Genomic DNA, 25,974 nt, shown 5'->3' on the forward strand with positions numbered 1-25,974 from the left:
TACACAGGGATTCATTTGTCCTGATAGCCAGTTGGCTTTCATAATAATTCAACCACAATATGTGTGTCAAATCATACTTTCCGGAAACTAGTCCCCACTGGCACAATGAACTTTACCCTCCGATTGCACTGAACGGTAAGGTTTGGGCTTTAAGGATCAGATTAGAAATGACATCTTAAATTTTCCTGTGGCATTTTGAAGTGCAGAAATGTGGTTCACACCTCTCTGAATAACAATCAGATGCAGATTATAGGAATGTCAGTTATGCCACTGGCAGTGCTATCCAGGAGGCTATCTCATATTAAGGAAGAGCTGAGCTACAGTGGAGTGAACAACCATTACTATGTATTGGAGGCAACGCCTTAGTAATGTAGGCAGGGTCTTAGCATCTTTTGGAGCTCCAATGAAATTATCGCTTTAGAGCCTAGGATAATCTGATTTATGTGGCTCAACACAATGAAGGATTACATTTCTCCATTGCCCTGTGTTTACACTAAAACACATGCCACCCAAGTTGATTTTGATTGGAGTTACACAGCCCACTCTATCTAATGCAAGAAGTATACGACTTGCTCCAACTACCTATACCTTGATGCAGTGGCTATAGCAAAATATCTGACCAAGACAAATCATAGTCAAAAGGGAAACAATTTGTGTATCAATATGTATCCCCTGTTCTTGCTTTTGACCACTGGATGTTGCTGCTTTTACCATTGCCTCAAATCTTGGCTCATCCATCCAATTTGGCACTGTCTTGGCATGAAAATGCTTAATGGAACTCACTTTGTTATGGTAAATTGAAGTCTTTGCTTCTTGAGACCATGCCTGGTTGGGAAGATCACTGTTTTATGCATCTGTAGGTACTGATTATTATGTTGTAAGTCATGAGCAAACGAAGGGCTGCCCAAACTGATCCTTATAACAGAATTCTGCTGTACTGAATTCTTGTGCTTCTTCCTGTGTAATGAGTGTAAACAGGGCCTGTTTCTATCATTTTTCCTTGCAGCCTCTTTGAAGAGGATATTATGTCCTACATACCCTTGCAGGCTGCCTTCCACCCTGGCTACAGCTTCTCTCCTCGCTGTTCTCCCTGCTCCTCACCTCAGAACTCTCCAGGTAAATGGAGGGGAAACAACACAAGCTCGTGTGTTTGTTGTGCTTCTCCATCTGATAATCACAGAGGGGTGGGTGTCAGCTGGTATAAATTGTTGTATCTCATTGACCTCAAAGAAGTTGTGACAGTTTATACCAGTTGAGAATTGGCCCCAGACAATTTTTCTGCTAGTGTTTGGTTATTACACAGAATGCTGTCACTTTCATTTGTCTCATGGGACACTGATGCTAGCAGCATGGTGGGAATCAGAGATTGTCCAAGGAGAAGAATATATGGTCTCAGCTACCAAATAGTTAGGGGAGATTAGACTGAGAAGGGGATTCTGTGTTCTGAGTCTAATCTATTGACATGTAAGTACATTCTTTAATATGGATATTAGACGGGAGGAGCAAAGACCAAATCACATCTGTATGACAAAGCTTTCAGAACTCCAGTAAACAACTATAAGCCAAACTTAATAGTGTTTCCAAGACTGCTCCTTCTCCCAAGATTCATAGATTTTAAGGCCAGGAAGGACCATTAGATCATCTATTCTAGTCTGACCTCCTGCATGTCACAGGCTAGATAATTTCACCCAGTTACCCTGTATTGAGCCCCATAACTTATTTTGACTAAAGCATGTATTCCTGAAAGGTATCCATTTGTAGAAGATTTTTTCCAAGTGCTGTGTATCTCTGAAATATTGTCTGTGCCAAGGAAATTGAGCAGCAGGTGGCTCCCTTTAACTAAACCACTCAACCCTAACTCAGAAGGAGACTGAATTTGTCTGCACCTCCACCATGCAACTGGTTTGGTAGTCATTTTGAGTGACATCCCAGGAATATGATCTTAAATCAGCGTAGGCTATTTTCAAAGCCACCTGAGCTATTTGGACATCCAGTTTCTATTAAAGTTAATGGGAATTGGGTGCCAAATGCCCTGATGACTTCGCAAATACCAGTCTTAATATTTTTGTGGAAAAACACTGACGTCTTGTCTACACAGGGGAGATCTTTGAAAAAATTCCTATTGTTACCACTGGATTCGCTGATTTCAAGTAGGGATAAACTTCAATGCAAATTGTGGGTTTTAATGTCCTCAGCAGGGATTTGCACCTGTACTGACTACTGATCTAATGGGGCAGATCTCCAGTTTGCATGAGATTTAAACATTTGACCAATATCCTCACTCACTGGTGTGTTGAGAGACATGCAGTGGCTTTTAACCTTTTTTGTGGAAAGATGGTAATATGACAAATAGGATTGATTTGAGTGAATGTACTATTTGTTCATCTGTACTACTGGTTGCATCAACCCAAAATAACCAGTAATTACTTCTCTTGTGTGGTGTAAAAAATATTCTGACAGAACAAGAGAAGCTTCACTGGGGATTCTCCTTGAATGCTATATAAATGTGCCTTTCTGTTTTATCATCTGAGTCAAATAGTAATGTCCTTCTGTTGCTACAAATGAGTCTTCACAGATAGTTTGTGCTTAACTAAATGTAAACTTGTTTCCTTCTTCTGGAGGCTTTTCTGCCAAATTTTTCATAAAAGGACTTGTTTTCATTGTCTCCTCTAAAGAGATAGGGAAATGAGATTTCATGGATCCCATTCTCTAATACCGATTGCTATGATGCTCATTTACACAACAGAACTAATTGGCTGCTTTCAGAATTCAGACTTCAAAACAAAACAGGTCCCAAATTGCTGAAAATCTACTGTTAATGTGAAAATGTAAGACTTCTTGCTGACAGAAATCCTCTCTTGTGCCACAAAGGTTTTTGTGTTTATAGCTGAATGTCTTTAATATGCAGAAGGCATTTAACCCAGAAAACCCCAATTCCCAGCCAGGCCTGGGCCCCCTAGAAGAGCTAAATAGAAGTGCTGCTTTGGATTCAAAGGTTTAATCCTGCCAGATAATGAGATCTCCTGGAAGATGGTGAGGAGAGAGTTTTCAAGAGTATATCGACACCTAACTCCCATTGATTTTCCATTCCAGTCAATGAGAATTGAAGACTCGGGAAGCATAAAGGGACCACAGCCATCATCTTGGTCAGATGATGCAGCTGTCCAGAAGTGTTGGGAACCACAGAATTATAGTAACTGATGGCTGCATTAATGACAAATAGAACATGAAAATAATGAGCAATCAGAAATTCTACATCTACCAATAAAAGTTCATATAATATTTTCTAGCAAGTTGTAACTGAAAATACCAGGTGTATGAATAAGACCCTCTTTAAAAGATTTTTAAACTCTATAACTTTGCTCTTTTCCCTTCTAGGATTACAGCGAGCTAGTGCAAGAGCGCCTTCTCCATATAGGAGAGACTTTGAAGCCAAGTTACGCAATTTCTATCGAAAACTTGAAGCCAAAGGATATGGGCAAGGTCCAGGTAAAATTAAGTGAGTATTATGTCAAATGATTAAAATAATTTAACATGATGCATGGGTCTTGTCACTGTAGTAATGAATCAGGAGATTGATTGGATATATGTGAAGATACATCGTTATCGTGGGTCAGGATGAAACATTAGATGATGTATCTATGTATTTTATCCAGGAAAAGTGTATGTGTACACACACACACATATATATATATATATATATACACACACACACACAGAAACACGTAAATAAGAAAATAGGCCAACAAGGGGGTTATATCTGGGGTGCTTTATTTCTCATGGATCTATTTGTTCCTACACTCCTCCTCTACCTATTTTAAGGAGATGTTGGTATTTCTAGCTATATCAGTAATGGTAGAGGAATAACATGTTAGACAAATATGAATGATATTGGGCCAATACACTATTACAATTCTGAAGTAACTCCAAATCCTTTGGCTTTACTCTGAGTTGACATGTCAGTGTAACTCAGGATGAAAATTTGGCCCTGATTGTTGTAAACATTGTGGGCTTGAGTACCTACAGCTCCCATTGATTTGAACTGGCAGTGCAGGTGCTGAGCACTTCTGAAATTCAGGCCCTATCAATTGCTCTCTATTCCCCATTGCACCTAAATATTAGTTAGATTAGCTCTTTTTTTCATTCTGTTAATATATTTTTGGGATTTGACCCTGTAATTCTCTGTCACTCCGTTGTGGAGTTCACATTCCAAACAGCCTGGTAGCTGGCTTGCCTCTCTGCAGCATTTTCCATGGATAGTTATAGTAATTGGCTAAAGCACTGTATGCTTCTAAGGTATTTCCTGGGCATCTGGTTGAATTCATGCATCAGGCTGGCTTCATACCAAACCACATGTGTTGTGGAAAAAATATCTGAAAACCAGTCAATTTATTCTAGGCAAATGTCATCATCAAACTATTCTTGCACTGTCTGAGGAGCTCTAGCCATTGGTTATCCCCTTCAGAGTCCTGCCAAGGCAGACATGAAGAACATTCCAAAAGGACTAAGTGTCATTACATTTCAACTATATATGAAAAATAAGAACTTCTTGTATAGAGGATATTTTTACAATAGGCCAAGCTCGTAAGTAATCTTTGAAACACTGAGCTATTAATTAAAGATGTTTGGGAGAGTAAATGGGGCCATTTAGTGGATATAGGTAAGGACTGATTCTCCCCTTGCTTACACCAGTGTATCTTATGGAATAATGCCATGGAAGTCCACTGGTGTAAATCCAGTGTGAGATCAAAATCAATTCTAGGAAGGTAGAAAGGCCAGAGGCCCATCTGCAGCACTAATTTCTGTAGAAATGCGATGGAGAGCCTTTGGGGTACAGATTTTGAACCTAACTATCACTTAGAGGAGAAGTCTACCTTTCAGTCATAGAATAAATCTTAACTAAACAAATAAACAAGAACCAATAAAAGGCCAAAACCAGCCTTTTGCACAAGCAGGCATAACTCCATAGACTTCAATAGAATTGCATTGTCTTATTCCAGGGCTTAGTCTGACCCTTTAATAGCGTCTGTTTCCCTTCATGTATATTTGATAATAGCACCTCTCACCCCCCTTCTCAAGAGTTTCAGGCAGTGCTGATTAACAAGATCTTTATTACTATGTTCTTTTGCAGGTTAATTATACGGCGTGATCACTTGCTGGAAGGCACCTTCAATCAGGTGATGGCTTATTCACGCAAGGAGCTTCAGCGGAACAAACTCTATATCACGTTTGTTGGAGAGGAAGGGTAGGGAACTATTAAATATTGTGCATTGTTAGAGAGCCATTGCATTACAAAGCAAGTATGGCATTGGGAAAAGGCTGAATCTCTCTTGTTGTGCATTAGGTTTTACTTGTTACCTTTGGGGAGGTGAACTGGTGTGTGTAAAATTAAAAACAACCCAAACCTTTGTACTACTTAGTTCTTCTCCATGCTGAGCACGTCTACAGTTCCTGAGTTCTTCTAAAACATTAACTGATTAAGACTCACCATCCTGGTGCCATGGGCATTATCCCCATTGGACAGTGGGGGAAGTGAGGCACTGGCCCAAGTAAATATCAGGTTGTTAATCCTGCTCTTCAACGAGCAATTTTCACTGCCTCTTTAACATTAACCTTTGTTGCAGTTGAAAAAATGTTTTTCTCACTCACCCTCGCTGAAGTGAGAAGCATAAATACTATTAGAAGAGCCATTGTTACTGTCAGCCGGAAGCAGAAAGTACGGGAAATCTCTTGAGGCGTCCTTTTTTTGTGAGACTTCCTGGCTGATCTTGCAAACCCAAGAAGTTCTGGTAGTTCAGATGAGATTCCAGTAAACAGCTGAGTTTTTGTTTTCTTGTCCAACCAAACCCGCAAACTCCTCACATCAACAGTTATGCTCTACATGAGGCTTCATCTGCAAACTTTAATTAAAGAAAGACATTTTGAATCTCTCCAGTGTTTCAAATAATAAAGGCTTGGAATCCTGTTTTAATTGTGTTGTGCATACAATCTCTTATTAGAAACACAGAAAAGATTTAGGGACAAAAAGGGAGATACAGTTTCAGCTCCAAAGATGTTGGGGCAGCTGGCAGTGTGCACAGCAATCGCTGCTGATTGAACTTGCTAAGGTAACAGATCAAGTAAAGAGTTCTGTAGAGTTTAGTTCATCTGGAGATAAAATGGAAACAGAGTAAATCACCAGTCAGAAAGGGGGTTACTTTTAGTGCTGTTGATATTATGGAATTTATTAACCCCTTAATTTGTGAACATCTATGGAGTCAGTGTCATCTAAAAGTTAGAGAACTTCTGTTATAACAAGTTCTGTCCCTGACTCTGCCGCCACCTTACAGTGTGACCAAGGGTAAATCATTAACCTTTCCTTTGTCTCAGTTAACTCATCTGGAGAATGGTTCTAATATGCTAACAATGGCCCATGTAATGAACTTTACTAGGTATTTCCCCCTAATTCCCAATAACTTCTACCATGTTTGGCATAGTATCCTGCAAATCATAAAAATCAAATTCATTTACATTTGAGGCCAAAGATCCTGCTGGAGGCACCCTAATGTGGAAAGTGAGGAGGTGAGCAGATTTAATGGTGCAAAATGCCCTTAATGACCCATGTTCCTGGCAATGTGGGGTACATAGGGGGAGCCAGCACAATACATAAATTGGGCAGCGCTGGCTGTGAAGGGAATTTGTTGAATTAATATATCTCCCAGAAGCCTTCAGTGCAGGGCTCCTATGAGGGATTTCAGAGAAGCAGGTAGGTTTAATTTATACCACCTTGCACCAGCCGCAGTGAATCTAGCCCCATATCTTTATATTAATTGAGCCAGATTTTTATCAGAAAAATAATTTGGTCCAATCTCCTTCACTTTCATGGCTTTACTCTGACTGCATACTTAAGAGTCAGAGCTGCTAGGAGTTAAAGGGCCATATCAAAATGTAGCATTGAAAGTGAGCAAGACTGCCTTGTGCCTCCTTCCAATGTGAATGACTCAGACATACAGCCACTTGCAATTATGCTACTCTAACTTCAGCCTTATTATAGAGTAGGCTGATCCAGCTGCAGAATTTTCCACCTCCTTTGAATTTATTAAATGTAAAAAGTAATGCCTGTCTCAGAAACCATTTTGGCATTAAGTGATTTATGGCTGCAAGTGGTTCTTTCTTATTACTGTGTGAAGGTTTATATTAGACTAACCATAAAAGCTGCCTAACATTATTGCAGGACAGTCTGTTTTTAATAAATCCATCTTGTTTGGGATTAATGCATTCATGAAGCATTTTTTAAATAGTTGAGATAATTGAAAAAGGTCTGATTTAAAAGGAGAAGAAAGAAAGAAAGAAAGAAAGAAAGAAAGAAAGAAGTCATAAATCCAGACAGCAAGGCTTAGTTTAAATGTAAATGCCCCTCCCCAAGATACCAAAAAAACTTGAAACCACCAGAAAACTAAAAAAGCACATGTTAACCAAATGAAAAATCACCATACCAGTTTACAGGCGAGAGAGTTGTGTGAGGAACCACAACCACGCATTGTAAGAAAGTACCCAAGGTTTGATATCTTGGGACTGGAATGTGCTTCAGATTGTATACTTATGCAAGCAGTAAGAACCCTCTTTTACTCCCCTGTGTGAGCTACCCAGACCATGAATCTAGGGGTTCATAATTAAGCAGATAGCCCCCTGTAGAGCAAAGAAATATGAGAAGTCTTGTCTCACTGCTGCCCAGCGGAGAGAAGGGATGCTGTGCAGTAGCAGATTATTACTGCATGGAACATAGGGGATATAGGAGAAAGCTATATTCAGGGATGTGTCTGTCATGATACCTTCCAGGAATGCTAATTGGGGAATAATGCAGCTTATGCATCATGACTTGCTGAAGTCTCTTCCTAAAATTAAAACGTGGAAGAGGAGAATTAGCATCAGTAAACATGTTAGAAATTATTGTCTGAAAGTAAGACATTAGCCAGTGCAGATGCAAAGCATGAAATGCACACAGCTAGGAATGAGACTCATTTTATCTGAATTTCCTTTCCAGCTTGGACTACAGTGGTCCCTCCCGAGAGTTCTTCTTCCTTCTGTCCCAGGAGCTCTTCAATCCTTACTATGGCCTGTTTGAGTATTCAGCCAATGACACTTACACTGTACAGATCAGCCCCATGTCTGCGTTTGTGGAAAACCACCTTGAATGGTAAGGTCTGCTGTATAAATGTTAGGCAGAATGAAACAGTCCAGTTGGATCCACATGATGAAGGGCACATGTGTTACAAATGCTGTCAGTTTACATCAGGTTCCATAAAAGCAACAAAGAATCCTGTGGCACCTTATAGACTAACAGACGTTCTGCAGCATGAGCTTTCGTGGGTGAATACCCACTTATTCACCCACGAAAGCTCATGCTGCAGAACGTCTGTTAGTCTATAAGGTGCCACAGGATTCTTTGTTGCTTTTACAGATCCAGACTAACACGGCTACCCCTCTGATACTTGATCAGGTTCCATGTAAATCCCGTTCCTACCATTGTCGGGGGGAGTGAGATTCTTTAGAAATGTGGCAGGAGAAGAAAGCAAGAAAGAGGGAATGTCTGTGTGTAGATAAAATAATAGGGTCTGAAAGAGGAGGAGTTAACAGGTCTCTTACTGAAATGCACTATCTTATCACTGCATGCTCTGACACTAAGGCATTGTTTGTGCCCATGTGTGAGTGCACAAGATTTAGTAGAGTAAGAAGATTCAAGGAGCTTTCTTTTATCCTGCTATCCTTGCACTCCTGTGCAGAGGCCAGGTACAATTGCTGTTCTCCAAGTCACTTGAATGCAAGAACTCAGAAAGCCCAGAGAGGGCTGGGAGTGGCATGACTGTGGCTCTGCCCACCCATTGCCAACTAGCCACCTGGCTTTGTGTCCGGACATTGAAGCCCCATATTGCTCCCCATCAAAGAGTAATATTCGTGCTGTCTCTGCACTCCAGGCAGCACTGTTCCTGCCTGTGGCACACCTTCAGGTGCTTCTGCTGAGATGAAATATCCCACACTGCCCCCTACTGCAGGCTGTGCCTGAACAGCACACTTTAGCCCTAAATAATGCTGTAGCCTCTGAAATAGCTCAGTTTTTGTGTGATGGGACCAGTAAGAATGGGCTTTCCTCACCTTCAGTGTATATGTTGAGAATCAGTTTGCTGTTTCACGTTTTTTTTTATTGCGTGCCTACGGATAGGATTCTGATCTTCTCAGTTTACTGTCTGCCTCTGCATGTCTCTGTCTTTTGGGGGTTGTTTTCCTTTTGATAATTTCAGATGTGGCGCACTGAATTGTGGGCAGCTGATTCCGAGCTTTATTTGTTCCCTTTGAACAGAAGCACTTGTTGGGATTTCATCATGTTAGCAAAACATTGACATATCAATTATTCCTATTGATGTTTTTCTTTATTGAGGGAATCTCAGTAACTCACATCAGAAGGGGTTTTTTTAAGTAGAGTATAATACATGCCTCATTCAAGTTATGAGTCCCATATGTCCTTCTGTTCTTGCAAACACTTCCTCCATCCCATTAGCTTAGGGCAGGCAGTAGGAAGTCTCATACCAGTAAATTGTTCCATTTGGGATCTGGTATGTGGTTGCAGTGGATGGGTAATATATGTGTGTATATATATATATATATATATATATATATATATATATATATATATATATATATATATATATATATATATATGCCTAGGATGCAGTAGTGGTGTCTGAAATAAATGTTTGGTACATCACCACTCTCATGAAATTGAGTACCATTGGATCAATGACTTGTGATCTGTAATACATATATCAGAATGCCTCCCCAGCATCATTCTCAATGAGTGTTCAATTCAGATATTGCAGTGCTTCCTATGGCTGGCCTAGTTTCTGATGGCAGAAACACAAAGCCTTCCATCTGCTTTTTTAAGCATGGTTGATGAGCTCCAGAGTTCAGTGGCTGTAGCTATTAAATGGATGCATTTTGTTTTTTATGTACTGCACCTTTCCAATTTCTAAAAATTCTTCCTGTGAGAAGAGTTTAGCAGCCATTTTGTCCTCAAGTGTGATAAAATACAGCCTGTTGGAGAGGAGACACACACTGTGCTCTCTCCTACTTTTCTTCTCTCTCACTTTGTTGTCCTCTTAATATAAAATGGAGTTAATGTAGACTGAAAGTACTTGGTTGCTCTTTGTGTATAGAAAATATATAATACAGAGACAGACATGTTCAGCCATCCTTGGCCAGAAGGATGAGTCAATCATGCAAAGGGAGGGCCTTGTGAGTAGCGAAAGGAGTTGTAAACCAAAATATGGGAGGTTTGCAAGAGCCAAGGAAAAAATAAACAATAGGGTGGCTGTTGAGTAACAGCGCTTGAACCCTTGTGGATATAATTAGCAGAGACCAAAATCTCATAATCAGCCTGATCAGTTTCACAGCTGGCTTTCATAGAATCATAGAATCATAGAATCTCAGGGTTGGAAGGGACCTCAGGAGGTCATCTAGTCCAACCCCCTGCTCAAAGCAGGATCAAAACCAACTAAATCATCCCAGCCAGGGCTTTGTCAAGCCTGACCTTAAAAACCTCTAAGGAAGGAGATTCCACCACCTCCCTAGGTAACCCATTCCAGTGCTTCACCACTCTACTAGTGAAAAAGTTTTTCCTAATGTCCAACCTAAACCTCCCCCTCTGCAACTTGAGACCATTACTCCTTGTTCTGTCATCTTCTACCACTGAGAACAGTCTAGATCCATCCTCTTTGGAACCCCCTTTCAGGTAGTTGAAAGCAGCTATCAAATCCCCCCTCATTCTTCTCTTCTGCAGGCTAAACAATCTCAGTTCCCTCAGCCTCTCCTCGTAAGTCATGTGCTCCAGCCCCCTAATCATTTTTGTTGCCCTCCGCTGGACTCTCTCCAATTTATCCACATCCTTCTTGTAGTGTGGGGCCCAAAACTGGACACAGTACTCCAAATGAGGCCTCACCAGTGCTGAATAGAGGGGAATGATCACATCCCTCGATCTGCTGGAAATGCCCCTACTTATACAACCCAAAATGCCATTAGCCTTCTTGGCAACAAGGGCACACTGTTGACTCATATTCAGCTTTTCGTCCACTGTAACCCCTAGGTCCCTTTCTGCAGAACTGCTGCCCAGCCATTCGGTCCCTAGTCTATAGCAGTGCATGGGATTCTTCCGTCCTAAATGCAGGACTCTGCACATGTCCTTGTTGAACCTCATCATATTTCTTTTGGCCCAATCCTCTAATTTGTCTAGGTCCCTCTGTATCCTATCCCTACCCTCCAGCGTATCAACCACTCTTCCCAGTTTAGTGTCATCTGCAAACTTGCTAAGGGTGCAGTCCACACCATCCTCCAGATCGTTAATGAAGATATTGAATAAAACCGGCCCCAGCACCGACCCTTGGGGCACTCCACTTGATACCGGCTGCCAACTAGACATGGAACCATTGATCACTACCCGTTGAGCCCGACCATCTAGCCAGTTTTCTATCCACCTTACCGTCCATTCATCCAGCCCAGACTTCTTTAACTTGCTGGCAAGAATACTGTGGGAGACTGTATCAAAAGCTTTGCTAAAGTCCAGAAATAGCACATCCACTGCTTTCCCCTCATCCACAGAGCCGGTTATCTCATCATAGAAGGCAATTAGGTTAGTCGGGCATGACTTGCCCTTGGTGAATCCATGCTGACTGTTCCTGATCACTTTCCCCTCCTTTAAGTGGTTCAGAATTGATTCCTTGAGGACCTGTTCCATGATTTTTCCAGGGACTGAGGTGAAACTGACTGGCCTGTAGTTCCCTGGATCTTCCTTCTTCCCTTTTTTAAAGATGGGCACTACATTCGCTTTTTTCCAGTCATCCGGGACCTCCCCCGATCACCATGATTTTTCAAAGATAATGGCCAATGGCTCTGCAATCTCATCGGCCAACTCCTTTAGCACCCTCGGATGCAGCGCATCCGGCCCCATGGACTTGTGCTCATCCAGCTTTTCTAAATAGTCCCGAACTACTTCTTTCTCCACAGAGAGCTGGTCACCTCCTCCCCATACCGTGCTGCAGAGTGCAGCTGTCTGGGAGCTGACCTTGTCTGTGAAGACAGAGGCAAAAAAAGCATTGAGTACATTAGCTTTCTCCACATCCTCTGTCACTAGGTTCCCTCCCTCATTCAGCAAGGGGCCCACACTTTCCTTGACTTTCTTCTTGTTGCTAATATACCTGAAGAAACCCTTCTTGTTACTCCTAACATCTCCGGCTAGCTGCAACTCCAAGTGTGATTTGGCCTTCCTAATTTCACTCCTGCATGCCTGAGCAATACTTTTATACTCCTCCCTGGTTATTTGCCCAATCTTCCACTTCTTGTAAGCTGTTTTTTTGTGTTTAAGACGAGCAAGGATTTCACTGTTAAGCCAAGCTGGTCGCCTGCCATATTTACTTTTCTTCCTACACATCGGGATGGTTTGTTCCTGCAACCTCAATAAGGATTCTTTAAAATACAGCCAGCTTTCCTCGACTCCTTTCCCCGTCATGTTATTCTCCCAGGGGACCTTGCCCATCAGTTCCCTGAGGGAGTCGAAGTCTGCTTTTCTGAAGTCCAGGGTCTCTGTTCTACTGCTCTCCTTTCTTCCTTTTATTAGGATCCTGAACTCGACCATCTCATGGTCACTGCCTCCCAGGTTCTCATCCACTATTGCTTCCTCTACTATTTCTTCCCTGTTTGTGAGCAGCAGGTCAAGAAGAGCTTTTCCCCTAGTTGGTTCCTCCAGCACTTGCACCAGGAAATTGTCCCCTACACTTTCCAGAAACTTCCTGGATTGTCTGTGCACTGCTGTATTGCTCTCCCAGCAGATATCAGGGTGATTAAAGTCACCCATGAGAACCAGGGCCTGTGATCTAGCAACTTCTGTTAGTTGCTGGAAGAAAGCCTCGTCCACCTCATCCCCCTGGTTTGGTGGTCTGTAGCAGACTCCCACCACGACATCACCCTTGTTGTTCATACTTCTAAATTTAATCCAGAGACTCTCAGGTTTTTCTGCAGTTTCATACTGGAGCTCTGAGCAGTCATACTGCTCTCTCACATACAACGCAACTCCCCCACCTTTTCTGCCCTGCCTATCCTTCCTGAACAGTTTATATCCATCCATGACAGTACTCCAATCATGTGAGTTATCCCACCAAGCCTCTGTTATTCCAATTACATCATAATTCCTTGACTGTGCCAGGACTTCTAGTTCTCCCTGCTTGTTCCCCAGGCTTCTTGCATTTGTGTATAGGCATGTAAGATAACTCACTGATCGTCCTAGTGTCCCAGTATGGGGCTGGAGCCCTCCCCTCTTGCACTCACCTACTTGTGCTTTCTCCCGATATTCCACTTCCCCACTTACCTCGGGGCTTTGGTCTCCTTCCCCCGGTGAACCTAGTTTAAAGCCCTCCTCACTAGGTTAGCCAGCCTGCTTGCAAAGATGCTCTTCCCTCTCTTCGTGAGGTGGAGCCCGTCTCTGCCTAGCAATCCTTCTTCTTGGAAGACCATCCCATGGTAAAAGAATCCAAACCCTTCTCTCCGACACCATCTGCGTAGCCATTCATTGATTTCCACGATTCGACGGTCTCTACCCTGGCCTTTTCCTGCCACAGGGAGGATAGACGAGAACACCACTTGCGCCTCAAACTCCTTTATCCTTCTTCCCAGAGCCATGTAGTCTGCAGTGATACGCTCAAGGTCATTCTTGGCAGTATCATTGGTGCCCACGTGGAGAAGCAGGAAGGGGTAGCGATCTGAGGGCTTGATGAGTCTCGGCAGTCTCTCCATCACATCGTGAAGCCTAGTCCCTGGCAAGCAGCACACCTCTCGGTTTTCCCGGTCAGGGCGGCAGATAGATGACTCAGACCCCCTGAGGAGAGAGTCCCTGACCACCACCACCCTCCTCCTCCTCTTGGGAGTGGTGGTCGTGGAACCCCCATCCCTAGGACGGCACATCTCATGCCTTCCAATCAGTGGAGTCTCCTTCTGCTCTGTTCCCTCAGATGTATCATCCACTCCACCCTCTGCACTAGTACCTGCGGAGAGATCATGAAAACGGTTGCTCACCTGCATCTGTGTTACTGGTACATGGACATTTCTGGTACTCTTTCCTCTTCTGGAAGTCACATGCCGCCAGTTATCCTCACTGGCCTTCTGTCCCCTCTGCGTAGCCTGCTCTGAATCTTCAGAACATTGTGCCTGCTGAAGCTGATCCTGACGTCTATCCAGGAAATCCTCATTTTCTTTTATGGAACGCAGAGTTGATATTCGTTTCTCCAGACCTTGAATCTTCTCTTCCAATATGGAGATCAGCTTGCACTTTGTACAGACAAAGTCGCTCCTATCCTGTGGAAGGAAGACGAACATGGCGCATCCTGTGCAGGTCACAACAGCGGATCGCTCAGCATCCATAGTCTCTTCTTTCTAAGAGCTTCCTTACTTGTGGCAGATGCTACTCAGCGAAACCTGCGAGGGGGGGCCTCAGTAGGCTCTCTCCAGGTGAACTCCCAGGCAAACTCCTCCTGTTTGCCTCTCTGCTGTTCGCTGCTTTTAGTATATAGATACATTTTCTCTTGCTATGCATACTGATTAATAGATTGCTATTGATATAAAGACAATATTTTACCTCAGATATACACATGCAACTCCAGTTGACTATACTGGTAGTTCTATGCATCCATCGGAGGCAGAATTTGGACCCAGCATTTTAAAGTCCAAAGAATGGAATTAATCCATTAAGGGTATATAGACTCATATATCTGAGGATAGGTTATAAACCTGCCTGTGGTTGTTTGTGTGTGAGGAGTGGGACTTTTTTTAAAGCTCTCAGCGTTGTCCTAATTCGACTCCCATTGAAATCAATGGTAAAACTCTTCTTATTAAAATTTATCTATCTTAGGGTTTCTTATGCCCCCCCCCCATTACCATAGTATCTTAGCACTGGGGACAATAATATTCCTCTCGCTCCCAGATTTGTTGTGAAATGCCTAACTTACTGATATATGTAAAGTGGTTTGAGAGCCTCAGATTTAACTCGCTGGATAAGTGTAAAGTATTAATATTAGAGTCATTTTAAACTTTAAAGTTTGAGGTCAGTCACAAAAATTACACAATCACAGATTGTTTCAGGTTTGGGGTTTCCTTGAGCCTTGTACCTTATTTATGGCAGACTTTCAGTAGTGCAAACAGCTTATCATTCACATGGAATCTGTCCTTGGGCCCCTTTTTCTTTTAGGAAATATTGCAAGTCCCATCAAGAGGTACATAGTGCAAAAGGCATCTTTAGCAACAGATGTTGGAATTTTCTCTTGCAGTATGAATGCTGATGAGTTTGGGATAAAACATACATAAGAAAATATTAACTGTTGTCCAGGCTGGGGGAATTGAGAAATGCACATGTTCTCTCCCAGCCAAAAAATTTTAGTTCTCCCCCCCAGTAATGACTTATTTCATGCCTTGTTCCTTTTGCAAACAACATTCCAAATCCAGAGTGAGCACATCAAAGAACAGAGTAGTCATGTGTATGCCAAGTGAAAATTGAGACATAGACTGGAAAATATTTCTCATTTATGGAGAAACTGAGATTTAACATTTTTCCTACAAGCTTCCATTGAATAAGACTTTTTTCCAGGTCTCGTGTAAATGTTGTATGCACAAAACTAAGAGATATATCACATACTCATGTTTAGAAATTACAGTAATGGAAAGAAAAGATATCTGAAAGGAATCTAATTAAATCTCTCTCTAGAGTGAAGAAGTGTAATGGGAAAATGTTGGCTGTATGTAGTAGATTATACCTTGGATCCATAACCATATTGATTCTTCTTTATCCAGGCAATAATAAGTCATTATATCTTATCTAGTCAGCCTTTCTAGCTACCTGTCTGAATATTTATAAAGCAACCAATCACGATGGTATTTAGGCAATATATAACAGCTGCGCTTGTACAGGCTTCGGAAGGTGAAGGCTTTCCCTGTCTGCTGAAAATAACATGACACACTTGCTGAAGAAGTCCCTCTTTCCCCAAATAAATTAACCAAGTCCAGTGGTATGTGAACATAAGAACATAAGAACGGCCGTACTGGGTCAGACCAAAGGTCCATCTAGCCCAGTATCCTGTCTACCGACAGTGGCCAATGCCAGGTGCCCCAGAGGGAGTGAACCTAACAGGTAATGATCAAGTGATCTCTCTCCTGCCATCCATCTCCACCCTCTGACAAACAGAGTCTAGGGACACCATTCCTTACTCATCCTGGCTAATAGCCATTTATGGACTTAACCTCCATGAATGTATCCAGTTCTCTTTTAAACATTGTTATAGTTCTAGCCTTCACAACCTCCTCAGGTAAGGAGTTCCACAAGTTGACTGTGCGCTGTGTGAAGAAGAACTTCCTTTTATTTGTCTTAAATCTGCTGCCTATTAATTTCATTTGGTGACCCCTAGTTCTTGTATTATGGGAATAAGTAAATAACTTTTCCTTATCTACTTTCTCCACATCACTCATGATTTTATATACCTCTGTCATATCCCCCCCTTAGTCTTCTCTTTTCCAAGCTGAAAAGTCCTAACCTCTTTAATATCCCCTCATACGGGACCCATTCCAAACCCCTAATCATTTTAGTTGCTCTTCTCTGAACCTTTTCTAGTGCCAGTATATCTTTTTTGAGATGAGGAGACCACATCTGTACGCAGTATTCAAGATGTGGGCGTACCATTGATTTATATAAGGGCAATAATATATTCTCCTTCTTATTCTCTATCCCCTTTTTAATGATTCCTAACAGCGTTTGCTTTTTTGACCGCCTCTGCACACTGCGTGGACATCTTCAGAAAACTATCCACGATGACTCCAAGATCTTTTTCCTGATTTGTTGTAGCTAAATTAGCCCCCATTATATTGTATGTATAGTTGGGGTTATTTTTTCCAATGTGCATTACTTTACATTTATCCACATTAAATTTCATTTGCCATTTTGTTGCCCAATCACTTAGTTTTGTGAGATCTTTTTGAAGTTCTTCACAGTCTGCCTTGGTCTTAACTATCTTGAGCTGTTTAGTATCATCTGCAAACTTTGCCACCTCACTTTTTACCCCTTTCTCCAGATCATGTATGAATAAGTTGAATAGGATTGGTCCTAGAACTGACCCTAGGGGAACACCACTACTTACCCCTCTCCATTCTGAGAATTTACCATTAATTCTTACCCTTTGTTCCCTGTCTTTTAACCAGTTCTCAATCCATTAAAGGATCTTCCCTCTTATCCCATGACAACTTAATTTATGTAAGAGCCTTTGGTGAGGGACCTTGTCAAAGGCTTTCTGGAAATCTAAGTACACTGTGTCCACTGGATCCCCCTTATCTTTCTTTTGGTAGAAAGAAAATGATTGTAGGCAATGACCCAGAAAGATCCCCTCTGTATTCTTGACCAGGTCTGTGGGACAATTGAAGTAGAGAGAGCCCGTGAACAATCCATCCCAGGTTTTATATCAGACCCAGTGCATGCTGGGAGAAAGGACAGTTGGGAATGTTAAAAAGTTCTCTACTGACCTGCAACAAAGTTGGATATAATATTCAGTAAATCCTCTAGTTCTCTATCATAATGCTGAATTCTTAGCATATTAATAAAAGGCTCCCAATGGCCTGTGACAGCAGCTTCTTACTTGCTTCCCTGTTGACATTCCTTGGAAAGAATTTTGAAATGGCTTTCAGTTTTGCAGTAGGACTAACTCATTGGGGTCCGTGGTCAGTCATTTATTCGTGAGTATAAAGAGATGCTTTTGTTCTGGTGGTTTTCCTGGCTTTCTTGTGCTTGTGACATTCTAGATGATGAAGCCCATATGAGACTGGATCAAAGGTTAAAAGAGTGCAGAGAGACACAAGACACTGATATTTAGCAATAGTCATCTGAACCATTGCTGGGAAGGCACTGCAAAAACACAACCATTGTGGTAGGATCAAAACTTCCTCTATCCTAGGGATGGGAAAACTTATTTGTCTTATTTCTAACCCACTCAAACATTGTAAATCTGGAAGTTTAACTTAAGCCCCAAAGATTATTAGGTTTGCTTTCCATGTGGTGAAAAGTGGAGGAAGGGAACTTTCTCTCTGTTGCCCCACCTCAAGATGACTCTTCTCAGACAGAAATTTCTGCTTATTTTCTTTTCCTGTTCAATTTTGTGTATCTCATGGAAGTAGAAAACATCCCAACTCTGCTTGAAAGGCTTGAAGAAGATTCAGTGTGCCTTCAGCGAGCAACTGGTTTATAATGTGGGAAATATCAAGACGCGTGCATGCGCACAAATACACACCTATAAACACACCTTGGAATCATTGCTAGACATAATGGTATAAAGTAGTCAGTGCCTCTCATTGTGTTCCCTATGGGCCTGATTCTGCCACTCTTATTCAGGTGGGATTTTCCTTACTCTCTGCGTAGTCTCATGAAATCAGTGGGACTTTTTAAGGAGGAAGGTTCTAGTCATTATGAGGCAGTGTTGCAGAACTAGACTGTAGTTCTGTAATCGGATCTGTGCAGATGGATAAAGATACATTTCGCCAGACCCAAACAATGGCATGTCAGTGCTTCTTCACTGCTCAGGTGATTACCCAAACCAGACTGCTAATGTAGCTATAATTCAGCCATAATATAATTGAAGTTCTACTTGTTGGCATGGAACAATTTATCATTTCCTTAATTTTAATAGTGGACATTTACTCCCCACCTCTGCTGTCAGAACTCAGTCTGAGAGTCATAACAAGGACACCCTTATCTTTTCAGCTGCATCTGAATCAGACAGTGAGGATGTTTGCAAAACATGGTCAGATGGAAATCCTGTTTCTCTTTCTGTGTCTGTCTGTTTACAAATACACCCTTAACTGTAGTAACAAGGAAAATCCTAGAGACTGGGCCTGATTCTTCTCTTACAGCAGTCTGACCCCAGTGTAACACTATTGACTTCAATAGAACTCCCTCATATCACTTTCCTGAGAAAACTCCAGCAGGTCTAAAATACTGCAATAAATACATTTATTGCACCCAGCTTTCAGCAGCAGGGTCAACTTGATTTCAACGTTTTACTGTTAAATATATAGGGCTTCTGTCCCTAGATCATTTAAAGAATGTCTACATATATGGCAATGTGTAGAGTACAGACACTGCCCCGCTAGCCTGGATATAAATAGCAGTGTAGATGGTGAGGCAGCACTTTGGCATGTAGAGTACTGACATGCCAGAATTTTAGGGTATGTACCCTACATGTGCACCTAAGCAATGCCTCCCCCGTCTACACTGCTATTTTAAGCAGTGTAATGTCGTGCTGCCTTCCCACTGCTTCAGTGAAAAGCTCTAGCAGTGGGGAAAGACTCTGGCAGAAGGGAGGCAGCAAGGAAAGACTCAGGCAGCTCCCCACTGCAGTGACTTTCCCTGCTGTCTGCCCCCTGCCAAAGCCTATCACTGCCCCGTGTAGCTACACATCACAGTGTGGACACAGTCTGCTTTTCAATATGGCATGTAGCTACACATACATTACACTCTGTCACCAATGTAGCCAAGATCTTAGTTGATCTTTTATCCCACCCGTCTCCATAGTCCGTATGCTTTAGGATTTTGGTTCACTGGCAGTTTGTAAATATAAATCAGAGACAGCAATTAAAGGAACAAAAGATTACCCCATCTCTTCCCAGAGAACCATAAAATTTATATGGACAGAAAAAAATCAGACATAAAATGTCATCAGGAGACCCAGAGGATTATGCTAATTTAAAACATCTTTGTTTTCAGAAAGGGTTAATGACAGCATTTTTATTGACACAATTAGGCATTTGTGGACTTCACAATTACTAGATTACTTGTGTACCTGGATACTGGTACTGCGATGCCATGGCTACTTTATAAATATTTAGAATGTGCTAGAAATACCCTAAGACTGAGTTGATCTCTCAGACAGTTCCTTGCTTTTTTTGTTAAATAAAGCCTTGTGATGGGGTATGCAAACCCCAGACTTGAGAGCAATGGGTTAAGGAACAGCTTTGGGCATAGCTCCGGGGGAGGCAGGCAGTGGAAGGGAGCAGATGGATACTTTGAGCGGAAAGTATTGCCCAGGTGCTCATTGCCTGAGACGTGACAATGCAGACCTGAGCTAGGCAGTTGACTGAGTGTGCAGGTCAGAGACTGAGTGTGTAGGTCAGAGACTTGACTGAAGATTCTGTGATTTACTCTGTGAAGCTAAAGGAGACTGGGATAGGAAGTGGTCTGGGGGGGAGGCGGCTGGTTAGCACCCCAATGTACAGAGTGTAGCTGCCCCACCATTGGGGCCTGGACCAGAGCCCAATAGAGAGTATGAGCCCAGGCTAGCCTACCCACTCCGAGAGGACCGTATGACAATAGGAGCCTTCACCATGGGTGAGATCCCAACTGGAAAATACGTCCACTATTCAAGGGCCCAGACCCCAAAGTCCCTGCTGTGTTAAAGGGCAGGACTGGAAACCCTTGGAGTGGGAGCACTGAAGGGCAGTATTGTGTTTTCAGTGGTCAGACAACCAGCCAATCCCTACCTGACCACTAGGTGTTGGTGGGTGTTCACCTTCTACAAGGCTGAAGACACTTATGTTGTGGGAGCATTTTAGAGAACCTGAGTGCTGTAAACAACCTCTGTTTGTGCAGAGATTTAAGATGGACCACATAGAAGTGGTTATGGTTTTAAACACAGAGGGCTAAGCCTTGAGCAGCTGTAAATTCATCTAGCTGCCTTGGCTTCAATGAAAATAAGCCAATTTACACCAGCTGAAAATCTGGTTCAGTGTCCCTTGCTTTCCTTTTTTGAATTTGTCCATGGATGTATCCATTTATATGAGCACTGAGAGTCAGGCTCTGAGCAAGTTTCCCCACACAACCAGTTCACATTCGCCTTAACTTGCCACAACCCTACTATTCCAGCCCTGGATTTCTCCTGATCAGATATTGCCAAGCTGTGTTGTTTCTGTTTGTTTGGAGCTTTGTTACATGGACTAACAAACAATTAGGCTGAGACCCGCAAATTCATTGCCACTAGTATCCTACCGGCCAGAGGACACAATTTTATAAATCCAATAAGAACTAACAACCTCAACACTCTCCACCCTCCTTCCCCCCACAACCCACCTCCTCCAACCCCACTCCCAGCCCAGGGAGGTGGGAGGGTTTGGGTTTTTATTACAATGTTTGACAAGCATGTGAGAAATTGTCTTAGGCCCTTTTTTATATGCTTTGTATCTTAAGAGGTTTTGTGGCAGGGGGTCAGATGGATTCTATTCTGGGCCTTGCCACTGACTAACTTGGGCAAGTCTTGTGGGTCTATGTTTTCCAAAGCGAGGAGTGATTCTGGGTGACCAGTTGGAAACAGCTTGAAGAGTCCCCACCCTCAGAAAACGGGACCCCTTTAAAATATCTCAAGTAGGACACCCGAAACCACTCATCGCTTTTGAAAATTTAGACTGTAACCTCACTCTGCGCCAGTTTCCAGCTACAAAATAGGGATATCAATAGCTAGCATATATCAAATGGATTTCAAGTTGATTAATGTTTTAAAGTGCTTTGAAATTCTCAGATGAAAGACACTATAGAAAACCATAGTATTTTAGGTTACATTACCGTATACATTTTAATCATTAATTAATGATAAGTTTTAAAGCATTATTGTAAATCTACTAGACAAGAGTCATATACTATTAAAATAAATATGCAGCCACAGTCATCTTATAGGACAGTTCCACTATCTGAGACGTCTGTGTTACTGAAGTGCCTTGTTGCTTCCGTATTACGATCTCTCCTGTGTCCTAATGTATTTAAATAAACTTTGATTTTCCTTTTAAGGTTGAGGCATGACTGAATTCCACGTAGTACTGCTGGAACAGCTTGTTAATTATATATTAAGGGTCAGGAGGAATTGATATACACAGAAAGATTAAAGGTGAATTATAAAGCAAAGGAGGAAAAAAATGTTCTTCTTAATGAGCCTTTCTGACAGCCTCAAAGATATTTTGAAGTTTCTGCTTCATATTTACATTGGTTTTGATTCCCTCTTTTACTAGAAGAATTTTCTAAATTGTTTGGAGGACATGAATTGGTGATATTGCTAGACGCTGAAACGTGAGATGTGGCTGTCCTAACCCCCGGCTCCCAAACTACATTGTCTAATTTTACATATATAATGGGTGGAGAGAGGGATAATTTCACCAAAATATGATGATGGTTTTTTGACTTAAGGGCAAGACAACCTTTTTTCAGCATTGTAGGTGAAATTCACCCATTGACGAAAGAGGCCATCAAATCCCCTATAGTGCATTGCAGTGGGCAGAGCAGCAAGCTGGAGGATTCCATGCTGACTCCATGTATACTGGAATAGAAGGAAGTATTGAGATGGGCACTGCATCTGTGCTTACATCCACTGGCCAAAACCAATGGAGGGTGGATGCAGAAGAATGGCTCTCCACCCCCTCTCTCCCATTCCAGCCCAGGATCTGGAATAGTGGAGCTGACCTGTAAGTTGTGGGGGTGTAGTCCATCCTTTTGACCCTCTTATTGTTCTGCACATTTTATTTGGGCTTTGTGTAGGGAGAGGAGGTGTAAATTTCACCTTGTGTGAATAAAAGACTGAGCTTAATAAAGGAAAAGTGGGGAAATAAATTTCCAGCATACAGTAGTTCAATTTATTTAGACTGAAACAGACTCATGTGCTTGTTTTTAATGCAGAAGAGGCCAGAGAGGCCAAACCAGAAATTGGTACTGGCAAATGTATCAAGAAAAATACATAATGAAATACTGGAGTCATGATGTTTAAGGTTCATAATAGTAACCAAGGGCCCCAGTCTTTCAAGGTGCTGAGAGTTGATCAGTGATGTCAGTGGAAATTGACGATGGTCAGAGATTTGCAGAATCAGGTAAAAAATACTGTCGCAAAGTCATGCTGTATCACTAGTAGTGTATCTGAGTCTTGTCATTTAGAATTCTGAAGTCCATAATACTTTGAGTATGCATGATTCTGTATTGACATGTGGATTTTATTTTGCTCATGTTTTTAGCATTGGAAAAACCATCCATACTTTCATAAAACAGGATATCTTCTGGACAAGTACATACTTGTCATCAAACTTAAGTTTTATGCATTTACATCGGTGAAGTTATTCTGAATTTACAGTGGGACAAGAGAAAGCAGATTATGGTCCTTGTATAGTAAAATACTCCTAAATAAAAGTATAATAGTGTTTACCTGCTTCTGTTAAACAGGGGGCCTTACTGTCACTCCTTGACACCCCATGCAATCCAGAACAAACATGTCATTGATTGTGTCAGTTATTGTGGCTTCAGTGTTAGATATATATGTCAGTGACTCATTAGCAATTGAAGGAAAATGTGCAGTCATTGGCTTGTGTTTTTACAGTCTTCTTACCTACTAGATGAATGAATCTAAGATTTTTCTGAGTGACTTTGACTGCTCTGTTTCAACACATGCTGAAGCAACAAAAAACAAACATAAATCATTTGGGTTATAAAATTTCAACAGTTTGCAGATTTCCAACCCCCCGGTGTTCTCAAAAGTTTACGTTGAGAATGCTCTGAACAAAAACGCTCCTTTGTTGGCTTCAAAAATGAGGGGGAAGGGAGGAGATAAACAAAAAAAATCCATATGTCATAATGAGTAAGTTCAAAAACCTGGGTTGATTCAGGCAACTGCATACTCTGTTATAGGAAGCAAGAAAATAAAAATGTCAAATATACTAAATTAGCTCAGAAACTTTTAGTTATTCAGAGAGTCAGTTGCTACTCGATCTGTATCTTTCCTGTGGTTATCAGCAGGAATTGTACTGGGTGTCCTTGATTCCTTGCTGCTAGCCCAGAGGAGTGCAATTTTCACCCAGTGCAACTGAGTCCAAAAAAGGGCCTCATTTCTGAGGAACGTTGGGCGTAGAGCTGAACAAATAGTTGGTTTTTTTGGTGGCTGAACTGAAAAAAAACCCACAACATTTGTTCAGGTCAAACAAAACATGTAGAATATTGATTCAAATTGACATTTTCAAAATGGAATGTCGATTCAAAAAATGTCAAAAGGGCTCATTTAATTTTGACACTTCCAAAAAAATTTTAATCTGAAATTATTCACCAAATTTGATCTGAATTTGTGAATGTTTCTGGACCCCAAAAATGTGCTTTTCAGTGGATTTACTATTCACCAGAAAAGTGTTGCCTAGCTCTAGTCAGATGGTAGGTGGCTGCCTTCCATCTCAGGGTTCCACCATGGGAGGGTAGCTGTAATTTGTGGTGAAGGTTTTATAGAAGCTCTGTCAGTGGCTTCCTGGGAAATGTACTGGACTAGTGCATCCACCAAGTCATCCTACTATACCATCACCCCAAACAACAACATTCACATTGGGGACTGCACTGTCATCATTAAAGTATCTTGCAATGGCCCCTCCTTCATTAAACTGCTCTTTTTCTTTAAAAGACTGAATTTGAAATAGCTTTCCTTATGGAGATGTGATTTTGCTTCCTTTTTGACAGGACTCTTCTTGCAGCCTATCTTACTGCAGGCATTAGAATCCTCCATAAAGCCCCTGAAACTCTGCTGACTCATTGTGGCAGATTCAGCTTACTAACTCAGCCAGGATATAAGGGATCCGATCTTTTGAGAGACGGTACCAAGGTGCTAGGACAGAGGCAGTTCTTGAGGGACACAGTAGGGACAACTAAGCTGAAGGAGGAAGCATTACTTCATTGTTTTTGCATAAGCTAAGCCCCAGGAACAGCATAAGTTTGGACACTAACTTCTGTTCATGTGATCTGTTGAAAATGTAGTGGGTACTCATTTCACGTGTCCATTGTGCAGGAAAAACAGCTTTTTTGGGTAAGATTTCTCTTTAGTATTGGATTGCTGGTATGTAAAGAAAAAACAGAAAATAGTGCATTGAATTGGCAGATAAACACGAGAAAAGTAAAGTAAGTCAAACACTGAGGGTGTACCAGTGTTCCACTAGCCTTTAATGCTGTGAGTATGGTTCCAGTCTGCTTTGGTAAAAAACTGAAAGTTGTGGGTCTGACTTCTAGAAATGTGACCTGTGAGAGCTGAGGTTGCTCGGTACTTATGAAAAATCAGGTTCCAAGCATCTATGAGGAAGGGTTCCCCTAAAATTATCCAAGGCAGCAGATGGCCCACTCCTGCAATCCTGAATGTTAATGTGGAATTTAACCTGCATAAGATTGGAAGGGTTAAGCTTAGTAGAGGTATATTTGCACCAAAGTATTTTTCTCTCTGAAAGTCCTTATTTTTATCACCAGAATGTGTCTTGTTTAATTTCAGTATGAAATGTAGTTGTAGCCATGTCGGTCCCAAGATATTAGATAGAAAAGGTGGGTGAGATAATATCTTTTATTGGGCCAACCTCTGTCGGTGAGAGAGACAAGCTTCTGAGCCACACAAAGCTCTTCTTCAGGTCTGGGGAAAGTACTCACAGCATCACAGCTGTGACTCTGTGTACCTTTCCCAGACCTGATGAAGAGTTGTGTGTGGCTCAAAAGCTTGTCTCACCAACAGAAGTTGGTCCAATAAAAGATATTACCTCACCTTTGCCATCTGGTTTGTTTACCTGCCGCTCCGCAGTTCGCTTCCCGCAGCCCCCATTGGCCTGGAGCAGCGACCTGCAGCCACTGGGAGCCACGATTGGCCGAACCTGCAGACACAGCAGGTAAACAAACTGGCCCGGCCCGCCAGGGGCTTTCCCTGAACAAGCGGCAGACCGGCTTTGAGAGCCACTGTTTTAAAGGAATGTTACAACTTTGCGCATAAAATACAACTAAGTTTCGTAGATTTTTCCCAGGATGATAGGAAGAGATAATATTAACAAAGCGGGACTCATGAAATACTTGCTGTAATCTTTAGAGCTTGAACGAAACACATTGTGTCTTTATGGTAT

General features: G+C 41.9%; 1 protein-coding gene across 22 annotated transcripts in view; it reads left to right on the forward strand.

Moving 5' to 3' along the window:
- Window positions 1-25,974, forward strand: part of HECW1 (HECT, C2 and WW domain containing E3 ubiquitin protein ligase 1) — a 451,523-nt gene that overhangs the window by 392,384 nt on the left and 33,165 nt on the right. For all 22 annotated transcript variants that reach the window (XM_039525998.1, XM_039525991.1, XM_039525994.1 and 19 more), the window contains 4 exons: window positions 1,007-1,116; window positions 3,379-3,499; window positions 5,132-5,245; window positions 8,024-8,176. In XM_039525998.1, the coding sequence (XP_039381932.1) occupies window positions 1,007-1,116; window positions 3,379-3,499; window positions 5,132-5,245; window positions 8,024-8,176 (498 nt within the window). The remainder of the gene's footprint in view (window positions 1-1,006; window positions 1,117-3,378; window positions 3,500-5,131; window positions 5,246-8,023; window positions 8,177-25,974) is intronic.

Source organism: Mauremys reevesii, linkage group 2 (assembly GCF_016161935.1).
Source record: "Mauremys reevesii isolate NIE-2019 linkage group 2, ASM1616193v1, whole genome shotgun sequence".
NCBI classification, from domain to species: Eukaryota; Metazoa; Chordata; order Testudines; family Geoemydidae; genus Mauremys; species Mauremys reevesii.